Raw genomic sequence first — 14,643 nt, 5'->3', positions numbered from 1 at the left:
AGACCAGGGGGGTTTTGTAGGGCACCGGGGGGGACACAAGCCCACACAGAAATTTCACCCTCAGCAGCGCGGGGGCGGCCGGGTGCAGTGTAGAAACAAGCGTCGGGTTTGTAATGGAAGTCAATGGGAGATCTAGGGATCTCTTCAGCGCTGCAGGCAGGCAAGGGGGGGGTTCCTCGGGGAAACCTCCACTTGGTCAAGGGAGAGGGACTCCTGGGGGTCACTCCTCCAGTGAAAGTCCGGTCCTTCAGGTCCTGGGGGCTGCGGGTGCAGGGTCTCTCCCAGGTGTCGGGACTTAGGATTCAAAGAGTCGCGGTCAGGGGAAGCCTCGGGATTCCCTCTGCAGGCGGCGCTGTGGGGGCTCAGGGGGGACAGGTTTTTGTACTCACAGTCTTAGAGTAGTCCTGGGGTCCCTCCTGAGGTGTTGGTTCGCCACCAGCCGAGTCGGGGTCGCCGGGTGCAGTGTTGCAAGTCTCACGCTTCTTGCGGGGAGCTTGCAGGGTTCTTTAAAGCTGCTGGAAACAAAGTTGCAGCTTTTCTTGGAGCCGGTCCGCTGTCCTCGGGAGTTTCTTGTCTTTTCGAAGCAGGGGCAGTCCTCAGAGGATGTCGAGGTCGCTGGTCCCTTTGGAAGGCGTCGCTGGAGCAGGATCTTTGGAAGGCAGGAGACAGGCCGGTGAGTTTCTGGAGCCAAGGCAGTTGTCGTCTTCTGGTCTTCCTCTGCAGGGGTTTTCAGCTAGGCAGTCCTTCTTCTTGTAGTTGCAGGAATCTAATCTTCTAGGGTTCAGGGTAGCCCTTAAATACTAAATTTAAGGGCGTGTTTAGGTCTGGGGGGTTAGTAGCCAATGGCTACTAGCCCTGAGGGTGGGTACACCCTCTTTGTGCCTCCTCCCAAGGGGAGGGGGTCACAATCCTAACCCTATTGGGGGAATCCTCCATCTGCAAGATGGAGGATTTCTAAAAGTTAGTCACCTCAGCTCAGGACACCTTAGGGGCTGTCCTGACTGGCCAGTGACTCCTCCTTGTTTTTCTCATTATTTTCTCCGGCCTTGCCGCCAAAAGTGGGGCCTGGCCGGAGGGGGCGGGCAACTCCACTAGCTGGAGTGTCCTGCTGGGTTGGCACAAAGGAGGTGAGCCTTTGAGGCTCACCGCCAGGTGTGACAATTCCTGCCTGGGAGAGGTGTTAGCATCTCCACCCAGTGCAGGCTTTGTTACTGGCCTCAGAGTGACAAAGGCACTCTCCCCATGGGGCCAGCAACATGTCTCGGTTTGTGGCAGGCTGCTAAAACTAGTCAGCCTACACAGATAGTCGGTTAAGTTTCAGGGGGCACCTCTAAGGTGCCCTCTGGGGTGTATTTTACAATAAAATGTACACTGGCATCAGTGTGCATTTATTGTGCTGAGAAGTTTGATACCAAACTTCCCAGTTTTCAGTGTAGCCATTATGGTGCTGTGGAGTTCGTGTTTGACAAACTCCCAGACCATATACTCTTATGGCTACCCTGCACTTACAATGTCTAAGGTTTTGTTTAGACACTGTAGGGGTACCATGCTCATGCACTGGTACCCTCACCTATGGTATAGTGCACCCTGCCTTAGGGCTGTAAGGCCTGCTAGAGGGGTGTCTTACCTATTCTGCATAGGCAGTGAGAGGCTGGCATGGCACCCGGAGGGGAGTGCCATGTCGACTTACTCGTTTTGTCCTCACTAGCACACACAAGCTGGCAAGCAGTGTGTCTGTGCTGAGTGAGAGGTCTCCAGGGTGGCATAAGACATGCTGCAGCCCTTAGAGACCTTCCTTGGCATCAGGGCCCTTGGTACTAGAAGTACCAGTTACAAGGGACTTATCTGGATGCCAGGGTCTGCCAATTGTGGATACAAAAGTACAGGTTAGGGAAAGAACACTGGTGCTGGGGCCTGGTTAGCAGGCCTCAGCACACTTTCAATTGTAAACATAGCATCAGCAAAGGCAAAAAGTCAGGGGGCAACCATGCCAAGGAGGCATTTCCTTACAGCAGGCCTCAGCACACTTTCAATTCAAAACATAGCATCAGCAAAGGCAAAAAGTCAGGGGGTAACCATGCCAAGGAGGCATTTCCTTACGCACCCCCCCCCCCCCCCAACGAAATAGAATGAGGATGAGACTAACCTTTCCCAAGAGAGTCTTCATTTTCTAAGTGGAAGAACCTGAAAAGGCCATCTGCATTGGCATGGGCAGTCCCAGGTCTGTGTTCCACTATAAAGTCCATTCCCTGTAGGGAGATGGACCACCTCAACAGTTTTGGATTTTCACCTTTCATTTGCATCAGCCATCTGAGAGGTCTGTGGTCAGTTTGAACTAGGAAGTGAGTACCAAAGAGGTATGGTCTCAGCTTCTTCAGGGACCAAACCACAGCAAAGGCCTCCCTCTCAATGGCACTCCAACGCTGCTCCCTGGGGAGTAACCTCCTGCTAATGAAAGCAACAGGCTGGTCAAGGCCATCATCATTTGTTTGGGACAAAACTGCCCCTATCCCATGTTCAGAGGCATCTGTTTGCACAATGAATTGCTTGGAGTAATCTGGAGCTTTTAGAACTGGTGCTGTGCACATAGCTTGTTTCAGGGTGTCAAAGGCCTGTTGGCATTCTACAGTCCAGTTTACTTTCTTGGGCATTTTCTTGGAGGTGAGTTCTGTGAGGGCTGTCACAATGGATCCATATCCCTTCACAAACCTCCTATAGTACCCAGTCAAGCCAAGGAATGCCCTGACTTGAGTCTGGGTTTTTGGAGCTGCCCAGTCCAGAATAGTCTGGATCTTAGGCTGGAGTGGCTGAACTTGGCCTCCTCCTACAAGGTGTCCCAAGTAAACCACAGTTCCCTGCCCTATCTGGCATTTGGATGCCTTGATAGAGAGGCCTGCAGATTGCAGAGCCTTCAAAACCTTCTTCAGGTGGACCAGGTGATCCTGCCAGGTGGAGCTGAAGACAGCAATATCATCAAGATAAGCTGCACTAAAGGATTCCAACCCAGCAAGGACTTGATTCACCAACCTTTGGAAGGTGGCAGGGGCATTCTTTAAACCAAAGGGCATAACAGTGAACTGATAATGCCCATCAGGTGTGGAGAATGCTGTCTTTTCTTTTGCTCCAGGGGCCATTTTGATTTGCCAGTACCCAGCTGTTAAGTCAGAGGTACTTAAGAATTTGGCAGCCCCTAATTTGTCTATCAGCTCATCAGCTCTAGGAATGGGATGGGCATCTGTCTTGGTGACAGAATTAAGGCCTCTGTAGTCCACACAAAACCTCATCTCTCTCTTTCCTTCTTTGGTGTGAGGTTTGGGGACTAAGACCACTGGGCTAGCCCAGGGGCTGTCAGAGTACTCAATTACTCCCAATTCCAGCATCTTGTGGACTTCCACCTTGATGCTTTCCTTAACTTGGTCAGACTGTCTGAATATTTTGTTTTTGACAGGCATGCTGTCCCCTGTGTCCACATCATGGGTACACAGGTGTGTCTGACCAGGGGTTAGGGAAAAGAGTTCAGCAAACTGCTGTAGGACCTTCCTACAGTCAGACTGCTGTTGGCTAGAGAGGGTGTCTGAATAGATCGCTCCATCCACTGAGCCATCTTTAGGGTCTGATGAGAGGAGATCAGGGAGAGGCTCACTCTCAGCTTCCTGGTCCTCATCTGTTACCATCAACAGATTTACATCAGCCCTGTCATGGAAGAGCTTAAGGCGGTTCACATGGATCACCCTCTTGGGGCTCCTGCTTGTGCCCAGGTCCACCAGGTAGGTGACCTGACTCTTCCTCTCTAGTACTGGGTAAGGGCCACTCCATTTGTCCTGAAGTGCCCTGGGAGCCACAGGCTCCAGAACCCAGACTTTCTGCCCTGGTTGAAATTCAACCAGTGCAGCCTTTTGGTCATACCACAACTTCTGGAGTTGTTGGTTGGCCTCCAGGTTTTTACTTGCCTTTTCCATGTACTCTGCCATCCTTGAGCGAAGGCCAAGTACATAGTCCCCTATGTCTTGTTTAGGCTCATGAAGAGGTCTCTCCCAGCCTTCTTTAACAAGAGCAAGTGGTCCCCTTACAGGGTGGCCAAACAGAAGTTCAAAGGGTGAGAATCCTACTCCCTTCTGAGGCACCTCTCTGTAAGCGAAAAGCAGACATGGCAGGAGGACATCCCATCTCCTTTTGAGTTTTTCTGGGAGCCCCATGATCATGCCCTTTAATGTCTTGTTGAATCTCTCAACAAGGCCATTAGTTTGTGGATGATATGGTGTAGTGAATTTAGAAGTCACCCCACACTCATTCCACATGTGTTTTAGGTATGCTGACATGAAGTTTGTACCTCTGTCAGACACCACCTCCTTAGGGAAGCCCACTCTGGTAAAGATACCAATGAGGGCCTTGGCTACTGCAGGGGCAGTAGTCGACCTAAGGGGAATAGCTTCAGGATACCTAGTAGCATGATCCACTACTACTAGGATGTACATATTTCCTGAGGCTGTGTTAGGTTCTAGTGGACCAACTATGTCCACACCCACTCTTTCAAAGGGGACTCCTACCACTGGAAGTGGGATAAGGGGGGCCTTTGGGTGCCCACCTGTCTTACCACTGGCTTGACAGGTGGGGCAGGAGAGGCAAAACTCCTTAACCTTCTGGGACGTATTGGGTCAGTAGAAGTGGTTGACTAACCTCTCCCACGTCTTGGTTTGTCCCAAATGCCCAGCAAGGGGAATATCATGGGCTAAGGTCAGAATAAACTCTCTGAAACCCTGAGGCACTACCACTCTCCTAGTGGCACCAGGTTTGGGATCTCTTGCCTCAGTGTACAGGAGTCCATCTTCCCAATAGACCCTATGAGTTCCATTGTTCTTGCCATTGGACTCTTCAGCAGCTTGCTGCCTAAGGCCTTCAAGAGAGGGACAGGTTTCTTGTCCCTTACACAACTCTTCCCTTGAGGGTCCCCCTGGGCCCAAGAGCTCAACCTGATAAGGTTCCAGCTCCATGGGCTCAGTTCCCTCCGAGGGCAGAACTTCTTCCTGAGAAGAGAGGTTCTCTTTTTCTTGCTGTGTTGCAGTTGGTTTCCCAGCTGACTTTCCTTTCCTCTTGGTAGGCTGGGCCCTTTTTCTAGACTCCAGCTCTACTTTTTCACCCTGAGCCTTGCACTGTGCCCTTGTCTTGACACACACCAGTTCAGGGATACCCAGCATGGCTGCATGGGTTTTCAGTTCTACCTCAGCCCATGCTGAGGACTCCAGGTCATTTCCAAGCAAACAGTCTACTGGGATATTTGAGGAGACCACCACCTGTTTCAGGCCATTGACCCCTCCCCACTCTAAAGTTACGATAGCCATGGGATGTACTTTAGTCTGATTGTCAGCATTGGTGACTGGATAAGTTTGTCCAGCCAGGTATTGGCCAGGGGAAACCAGTTTCTCTGTCACCATAGTGACACTGGCACCTGTATCCCTCAGGCCCTCTACACTTGTCCCATTAATTAAGAGCTGCTGCCTGTATTTTTGCATGTTAGGGGGCCAGGCAGCCAGTGTGGCTAAATCCACCCCACCGTCAGAGACTAATGTAGCTTCAGTGTGACACCTGATTTGCTCTGGGCACACTGTTGATCCCACTTGGAGACTGGCCATTCCAGTTTTAGCTGGATTGGAGTTAGAAGTGGTATCTTTCTTGGGACAGGCCTTGTCTCCAGTTTGGTGTCCAGACTGACTACAGCTATGACACCAGGCCTTTTTGGGATCAAAGTTTTTACCCTTGTACCCAGAATTGTTTTGTGAAGAGGCTCTGGGCCCACCCTCCTGTGCAGGTTTTTGGGGGCCTGTAGAAGACTCTTTACTATTTTTATTTTTGGCTGTCTCACCACCCTTCCCCTGTTGAGGTTTTGTGACCCCTTTCTTTTGGTCACCCCCTGTGGAAGTTTTGGACACCCTTGTCTTGACCCAATGGTCCGCCTTCTTTCCCAATTCTTGGGGAGAAATTGGTCCTAGGTCTACCAGATGCTGATGCAGTTTATCATTGAAACAATTACTTAACAGGTGTTCTTTCACAAATAAATTGTACAGCCCATCATAATTACTTACACCACTGCCTTGAATCCAACCATCTAGTGTTTTCACTGAGTAGTCTACAAAGTCAACCCAGGTCTGGCTCGAGGATTTTTGAGCCCCCCTGAATCTAATCCTATACTCCTCAGTGGAGAATCCAAAGCCCTCAATCAGGGTACCCTTCATGAGGTCATAAGATTCTGCATCTTTTCCAGAGAGTGTGAGGAGTGCCCTCACCTATGGTATAGTGCACCCTGCCTTAGGGCTGTAAGGCCTACTAAAGGGTTGACTTATCTATACCTGCATAGGCAGTGAAAGGTTGGCATGGCACCCTGAGGGGAGTGCCATGTCGACTTACTCGTTTTGTTCTCACCAGCACACACAAGCTGGCAAGCAGGGTGTCTGTGCTGAGTGAGGGGTCTCCAGGGTGGCATAAGACATGCTGCAGCCCTTAGAGACCTTCCTTGGCATCAGGGCCCTTGGTACCAGGGGTACCACTTACAAGGGACTTATCTGGATGCCAGGGTGTGCCAATTGTGGAATCAAAAGTACAGGTTAGGGAAAGAACACTGGTGCTGGGGCCTGGTTAGCAGGCCTCAGCACACTTTCAATTCAAAACATAGCATCAGCAAAGGCAAAAAGTCAGGGGGTAACCATGCCAAGGAGGCATTTCTTTACACCCAGGATCTCCTCGTCTCAGTGCTGTACTCTCCGCTCCCGCCTACACCTCGAGTGAGCGCCTCCAAGCCTGTATCAGCAGGGGGTCTGGAGATTTCCACCTGCGGGTCACCAATCGCTTCGCCACTATGAGTCCTAGGTCTGTGAAGCGTGCCTCTGCTTTGCGTTGCTTGTTTCTGGGGAATAGTCCCAGGATGCATGCTTCTCACGTGCAAGGTATTCGTTGTGCTATGCAGTCAGATAATTTGTCAATCACTTCCCTCCAGTAGGGGCGCAAGCTAGGGCAGGACCATACCATGTGCAACAGGTCTGCTCCAATCTCATGGCATCGAGGACAGGCTGCGTCTTCACGGGCAAAGTATCTGTTCACACGGGCTGGTGTAAGGTAGGCTCTGTGCACTATATAGTTATGAATTAGGCGAAATCTAGCGTTGCCGGGTACAATGAGATGACTCGTGAGAGCAGACCTCCATCGCGGTCCGCCAGTGTCTGTTTCCCATGCCATACATAATGTTTCGTTTTCAGGGGCAGTTTGGGCTCTCAGGGCATCTGCCAGCCAGCTAACCTGGTGTTGGCCTCGACCTACCACCTGTAGGTACTGGACCAGTAGGTGAGTAGGTGGAGCCACTGTGACGTCTCCCCACCTGGACCCCAGGGCCCCCACTAGGGAACAGTATAATAGAAATTGGCCAGGTGGTAGTCCCATTTCCTGAAGCCTGGCGAACGGTAGTAGTTGGGTTTCTTCGTAGAGATCATGGAGTGTGTGTATAAGTCTATCTCGTGCCATGCGCGTAACTCAGAGTCTGATGTGACTCTGGGCCCCCTTGGTGTGCCCGATAGCGCCAAGGCGGGCGCGTAAGGGATCGCCGATCTTGTGAGGTGGAGTAATCTGCGGAAGCATTTGTGGGCTACCCTGAGGAACAGTTGCCGCGGGGTCTGTGCTTGTGTGAGTGGGTGAAATAGATGCTGTATCTGTTGGAGCGGCCATGGTTCTTTCTCCGATGCTGTCTGCTAGCTGTGTGTCCGCTAGCCACCTGGATATCCACTGAAGCTGGGCGGCCAGATAATAGTGTTCTAGATTGGGGACCGCGAGTCCTCCCCTTGTGACTAAATATTTATATGTACAGATATTTATATGTACGTATAATATGTTTATATAAGATGTGTAAAGTAGAGGTTGTGTGGGAGGGTATTGTAGGCTTACGATTGACATCTGCCCTAGTGAGTCATACTGACTCTACCTAGGTCAATGCCCAACAGGAAAGAGCTTGAATAAACGCTTCTGGACTGCTAGATTGCTTTATTTTCACCCAACGTTTTATATAGGTCCTCTCTGCCTGGAAAGTGTCAGTGAACTTAAGGGCCTTTGTAGAGTCTTTAAGTGCCAATAGCCCCCCATGCGGGGTTGGGCTTGATAGCAGTGCACCGGATGTTCTGAGTTGTCACTGTTTGAGGGTACATCTTTAGGGGCTCCCATAGAATTACTGTTTCAGTGATATGTAATGTGAAATCTATTTGTAGAATAGCATACTTAATTGAAGTATCCTTTGAGGCCCATGAATTCAAAGGCAAATGTGTTTTATCAGAATGTCAGATTGAAGAAATACATGACTTTTTCCCGCTCTACCTAATTTAGTCATAGTAGATGCGTCTTAACTTTTGAGTCTTGTCTTTCTAAACCCGTACACCTGGTTTCTTTCAGCTGTTTTTAACTGTTTTTGTTACAGCTTTAACTGCGGAGAAAACTGGCATGACCCCGTCAAATGCAAGGTAAGCTTGGGAACTGCTTCTAATAAGTTCAGTAAAATCTTTCATTTGTGAGGGAATTCATGCATGCCTGACTTTGTTGAAAATTTGACAACTGTGCATGCTTCTTAAGTTACATGCAAAGTTGCTTCATTTACAAATGGGCACAGTACTTGTTCTGAAATGTGTTGGAAATCCCAATATCTGAAATTCTCAGTGACATAGAACTGTAGTCTACTAGTTAAGACTACAATACATGGGTTATGTTTTGCCATAGAATCATGTCAAGGGCTGAAACATGTTGACCACCCTCTCATGGAAGAATTATTTCCCTGTCCTTTTGATCATACCCCACAGGGATGTCCTCCGCAAAATATTTTTAACAGCTGTTTACATTAGAAGAGAGACAAAGCCCCCCTCCCCAACCCCCCCAAAGAAGCCACCCTGACAACTGTTAGAGGGTTTTCTTTTAAACTCAGGAGCTCCCCTGTTCATCAGTTGTAGCCAACATTGTTAGCTTGGCTACCAGTTTAAGGGACCTTAAAATGACGCATGCCACCATTTGGGGAGGGCTTTCGTTCTATAAGGAAAATATTCCAAGTGGATGTACCGCTCTATCCCTTTTGTTTTTAAATTTCTTTCTTCCTAGTATGTAAAAGTAATTAGTGCTGTAACCTTCCACGCTGTTTACACACTTCAATCCTTCAACATTGTCAGGCAGCTAAACCTTTCAAACACTGAATTAATTCTCTTCCCTAAGAAATGGAGAAACAAATTGGACTTATGTGATTGAGTTTGAGAGAAACGTTGCTTGGATTCACACATTCCACACATATACAGTACACCAAAGTTGCCAACTTCCATGTGATAAACCTTAAAACATTAAAGAAAAAAAATCACTTCACATCGCAGCTTAAAAAGAAAAAACAATCTGTACGACCTTTTACTTTCTAAACTCTCAAAATACCATTCTGGCCAGTACTCTGCTGCAATCCTTGCTGCCCACATCAAGCCGGTACTTAAAACAATCACTTCTGTCACACCTATGAAAATTAAACCATGCCTCACTCTTCCTCGTCTACCTTTATTGGCTCTCCATAGAAGCGTAGATTAAACTGAAAATTAAATGTCTTGTGTAAGCAATCCATTTATCTGATATTCCACTTATCTAGCTGGTTTATTCAACATCTTAGAAATCCAGAGAGTACTTATGAGCAGAGCCTCTGTATCTCAGCACTCAAGTTCAAGATCTCTCAAGTTGTAAATCAAACCTTCCTTGATGTTACTTATCTCCCTGGAATTCCTTCCCTTTTCAACTGCACCCTTAATCCTTTCTTATAGTGAACAATATCCTCTTTAACATGAACTATCCTGCTCACAGTGCACATGTTCCGACCCTGTTTCCTACTACTTTGTCATATGTGATTGTGTATTTTCGTATTTCTACGAAAAACACTTGAATCATGGATATAGATTACCTTACTATTAATATTGTTAGTGCTATATATCTAGTAGTTATATGGACAAAGCTAGAATATTTGAAACTACTATTCAGCCTGACTATTTAGCTTTCCTTTAAATACAAATATGTGGATGTTCCTCAAGCGTTGTCCCCTGAGGATATTGGATAGTGGTACCAAATTGATAATTATTGCCTGTGGAGATGGAGAAAGTCTGCTTTTTGAGTCCAAGAAAGATACACTGCAGGAGAAGGTGTTGTGGGAAGTCTATTTCAGATACAAATGCTGTTGTATACCCCTTTCTAGCATTAGGTCTTGAAAGGCGGTTCTTAACCTGTGGTCTGGCGACTCCTGGTGGTCCTCTGCTTAGTCAAGGAGTCTTTGAAAGCTTAGAAAATTAAATACTAACCAAATTATAAAGTGTATATAAAATAAGAAGTAAAATGTAAAACTGGAAAATGTAAAAATGAAGGAGTTTACCTAAAATGTAAGTTTTTTTTTTTTTTTTTTTTTTTTTTTTTTAAATCCTCATATTTATGAGCAGTGAACGTGCATCCAACAGAATACCGTTGAGTGGGTGGCTTTAATTGAATTTAAAAAACCGCCATGCTTTATATACTTTCAATAAAATATTTCGCCATTTGTGTTTCTGTATTTTTGTTTAGTTTGCGTTTGAAATAGCTTTTGCTGGTGTCTCCAGCTTCAATTAATGACTCAATGTGGGTCCCTGGATTCCAGTAATGATTAAATGGTAGTCCACAGAAGTCACATGGTTAAGAACCATTAGTCTAGAGTATTGCACATTGTTCCTTGAAGTCTTATCTTTCTACTTTATGCTCATCTTAAGTGACTCTTGAGCACATAACACTAAATGCCAAAATACATTTGTACATATACCCCTTGTAGATACGTTTTATTTTTACCATTGTTTCTGGATAGGTGTGATCCAGGTTGAACTTGCCTGAAAAGTGTTCATGTCATCAGCACTGAGGACACGGACAACAGCTTCAGGACTTTGACACTGCCCTGGCACAGAAAACTGAGGCTGCTAGTGGTTTCTGTCAGACTGTGTATTGAAACAGCACGTAGGAATGGATCCTCAACAGTGATGACTGAAGAAGATTTTAATTTCTAGACCAAATATCTTGACCCAATATCATGATCTCCTATGTGGCCTAATGGCCACTGTTGTTTCTGTCACTAGAGCACAAGAACGGATCTGAGAAAACAGATAGAAATAAATCCATGTCATATGTCAGGTCTTCAGTTGTGACTTTCACAGGTTTTCCTTCTCAAGGCACAATGCCAAAGGTAGCCCGTGCCAGGCCTTTGAAGCTAAAAATAGTTTTAAAAAATAAAAAAAGACGGCCACCTGTGGTTTTCAAGAGAAACTGAGGACACTTTAAGAATAATGCATTTTCTGATCTCAAAAGTGCGGAAAGAAAGATGACTGAGTCTATAGCTGAGATAACTAGGTGCCATCTTCTGAAAGTGCCAAAATACAATAACTAAGGCTTTGTAGGCAATTTGTTATCGAATGTCAAGTTAGTGAAGCTCTTTTAGATGGAGACAAACTGATTAAAGTTTAGGGAATCCCAAAATCAGCCTGGCTGCTTCATTTTGCACAGTTTGTTGCCAGTTTAGCAGTTAAACGGAAGACCTAAATAAAGTGCATTGGCTTAGTTCAGTCTCAAGGTGATAGCGACATGCACAATAGTTTTCCGCACATCTATAGGGGCAAATTCCAATATATTCTTCAGTGCCCTTAACTTGGTAAAAGCATGTCCCCACCACTGTAGAGATCTGATGGCCGAAAACAAGACTCCTAAATATTTCTCAACACTACTGAAAGTGGAAAATGGAGCCCCTGTTCTTCTTGCCACCAGTTGTTAGACTATACAGTGTCAGCAACCGAAGAGTAAAATCTCCATCTTAGAAGCATTACACTTTAAACAATTTCTGTTTATTCAGCGAACCACCTATAGGAGGCATTGGTTGAACTGAGCTGGCTCACCCTGGATCTGCTTCCCAAAAGAGAACATAAGCTGAGTGTTATTGGCATTGGAGATCACTTTAATGCCATATTTTTCCACAGTATGCACTAGAGGCATCATATACACATTGGACAGTGTGGGGCTCAGCAAAGAGCCTTGAGGAACGCCATACTCATTTACTTTAGGCACTGAGAAGAAAGGCTCCAAGTACACCCATTGCTGTTTGTTCAGTAAGAACGATTTAAATCCAACTAAGTGCTGCACCCCAATTCCCAGATCTGCTAGTCTGACTAGGTGTATCTGGTGAGAGATAGTGGCGAAGGGCGTCGACATATCTAAAAAGCAGAGGGCAGCCATCTCCCCCCTGATCAGGGTGGAATTTGATCTTTTCAGATGCCTCCAGAAGGGCCATTTCTGTACTATATTTAGGACAGACAATTTAGAAGGACAACTCGATTGTGATGGATTAGGTTGTTAGTTTCCAAATATGTGCTTAATTGGTGATTTGCCAGCTAATTCAAAACTTTAGTGGCTGCTAAAAGTAACAAAGTGGGGTGACAATTTAGTTTGGCCAACTTGTGATCTTCTTCAGTAAGGGAATAACCGCTGCCTGTTTGCAGCCAACCCATAGGCAAGTGAAGAATTAAAAATATGGTTGAGCTCCGGGTTAATCAATTCATTAGCATGAGATAGCATACTAGGTGGGGACAAGGGTCAAGGTGAAAAACCAGTTTGCACTGAAGAATCACAATCTGCGACTCATCTAGTGATATCTGCTCAAATGTAGATAAAGTGCAACCTCTTAGTCCTACCTGGACCTATAGGTATTCCAGCTCCCCTGTCCTGGATCCCTGGAATTCTTTGCAGACAGCTTTGTAGTATTTTGCCCACAGAGCATGCCTTGACAATCAAAGTTTGTGTAAAAATATGTATATATACAAAATGAATTGTACAGTACTGTGCTCATTACCCCTTGATGGCAAGCGAGAAACGCACAATGGCATCCCTGTGAAATTTGAAAGAAGAACTAGAGGAAGATGCTGAAGCCGGTTGGGGCCTTCAGTTGTGTGGGCGAAGAAGTCTCTGGACAGTTTACCCTTGGTTCTTTTTAGATGCCCCATCCTTTGCTGGAGTATGCTGAGTTCCGCTCTTAAGTCCACAATATGGATGTGCACTTCACTTTTTAAAACAATACTACAGGAAGTTGTAACTTCCCTCCATGAGGGAGATTTTATGATGATTCTCTAACTCAATGATGCTTAGTTCGAGATTATAGTGCATCGTATATATCTATTATACCGGACATTTGTGGTTAGTTGTTAACATTATCAATTCAGTACTCCCGTCTTGACATCATGTAAGCTCCTTTGGTCTTTGACAACACTAGTGGGCATTCACCCGAGAGATATTTAGCAAACTACACATGTTTAATCATATAAGGACAACTGGTTGGTGAAGATCTTTCTGCACACTCTTGCCATCCAGTGTTGGGCTCAGACTTTTACAACTTGTTGTTCTTCAAAGAAGTCTTTCGAATCATGAGATTCTGTAACTTCTCTGCTTTGAGGTAATGCACATTGTCATCGTCTCCATCTTCATATTTTTTTTTTTTTCCTCTGCTATTGGGCTTACACATGGTTGTAGAAGCTCGCTCTTTCTCTTGGCCTTTTAGACCTGAAGAAGCAAACACTTTTGTCAAGGATGCGTCCCGCGACTGGTACCAAGCATTGGTGAAAAATCTCTGAAGAACCGGCCCATCAACTACTTGGCCCTTCCACCTTGATCGAACAATGTTCCGGGAGGGGTGTCCTCAGTGCTATGCAAAATATCCACACGATTACCACCTTGCCTACAACTTGTGCCCCCCCCCGCTCAAAAAAAAAATAACACCGCAACCAGGACTGTGCAGACTGTCAGCAGATCAAGTCCAAAGAGACTTGAAGATACTGTTGGGCAGGACGACTTGTTCATAGTATGGAGACCACCGCTGAGCTCGAGGTATCTAGAGGGAGACAAGATTATCGGTGCTGATAGAGGGAGCAGAGTAGGCAGGTAGCCTGCACTATATTGCTTCTAACATTTGCACTGGAGTCAGAAATGACAATGGGCAGCTATCTATCTCCGTCCAGAAGGGCCACAACTTTGATCCGGATGCCAATGACTAAGTCTACACCAAAGGTTGTGACTGCTGTTGCCCCTCTAGCCCCAACACACACAACCTAATTTTGCTTCTATGAACTCCCAGAACCCTTTCGAAATTCTTCCCTCATGTATCCCTCCTTTGACTCCTCTTATGCCTCATTTTACTACTATGATCTCCCAAATAACACTTTATAGAGACTTCCCTCTTCTATTCCTCCATAATCCAATTAACAGACTTGCATGTCCACCGTTCAAATTAACTTCTATTTCCCTCAACTAATCCAACACTAATCCGCTACTCGCTGAAAAGAGCTTTGATACCTCATAGGGGGTAGTAAGCTCTACAGAACTACAAAACACAGTTGCAGGACTTGTCAGAGCCACACCCTAGATCCAGCAGTCCAGAGCACCACACAGGTCTTTATGCTCCACAACCAAGTGGTTCCAGTCGATAACAAGACAAGGCTTTGGAGCTGCAAAAGGAGAGACCCTTGGACCTGGCTTCTAGCCACAAGACAAAGCACAGTGCCGATACAAAGTCTGCGACCTCTGGCCATGATGGCTAATCCTTCACTGTCG

The 14,643-nt window shown here is 46.4% G+C and overlaps 1 protein-coding gene across 4 annotated transcripts in view; it reads left to right on the top strand.

Annotated features, from left to right (window-relative positions):
• ARIH1 (ariadne RBR E3 ubiquitin protein ligase 1) overlaps positions 1 to 14,643 on the top strand; it is a 475,775-nt gene that overhangs the window by 204,367 nt on the left and 256,765 nt on the right. For all 4 annotated transcript variants that reach the window (XM_069222254.1, XM_069222252.1, XM_069222253.1 and 1 more), the window contains exon 8: positions 8,450 to 8,492. In XM_069222254.1, the coding sequence (XP_069078355.1) occupies positions 8,450 to 8,492 (43 nt within the window). The remainder of the gene's footprint in view (positions 1 to 8,449; positions 8,493 to 14,643) is intronic.

Source organism: Pleurodeles waltl, chromosome 3_1 (assembly GCF_031143425.1).
Source record: "Pleurodeles waltl isolate 20211129_DDA chromosome 3_1, aPleWal1.hap1.20221129, whole genome shotgun sequence".
In the NCBI taxonomy this organism is placed as follows: domain Eukaryota; kingdom Metazoa; phylum Chordata; class Amphibia; order Caudata; family Salamandridae; genus Pleurodeles; species Pleurodeles waltl.
The sequence above is the reverse complement of the archived record's forward strand: the minus strand, read 5'-3'. Positions and strand labels throughout refer to the sequence as shown.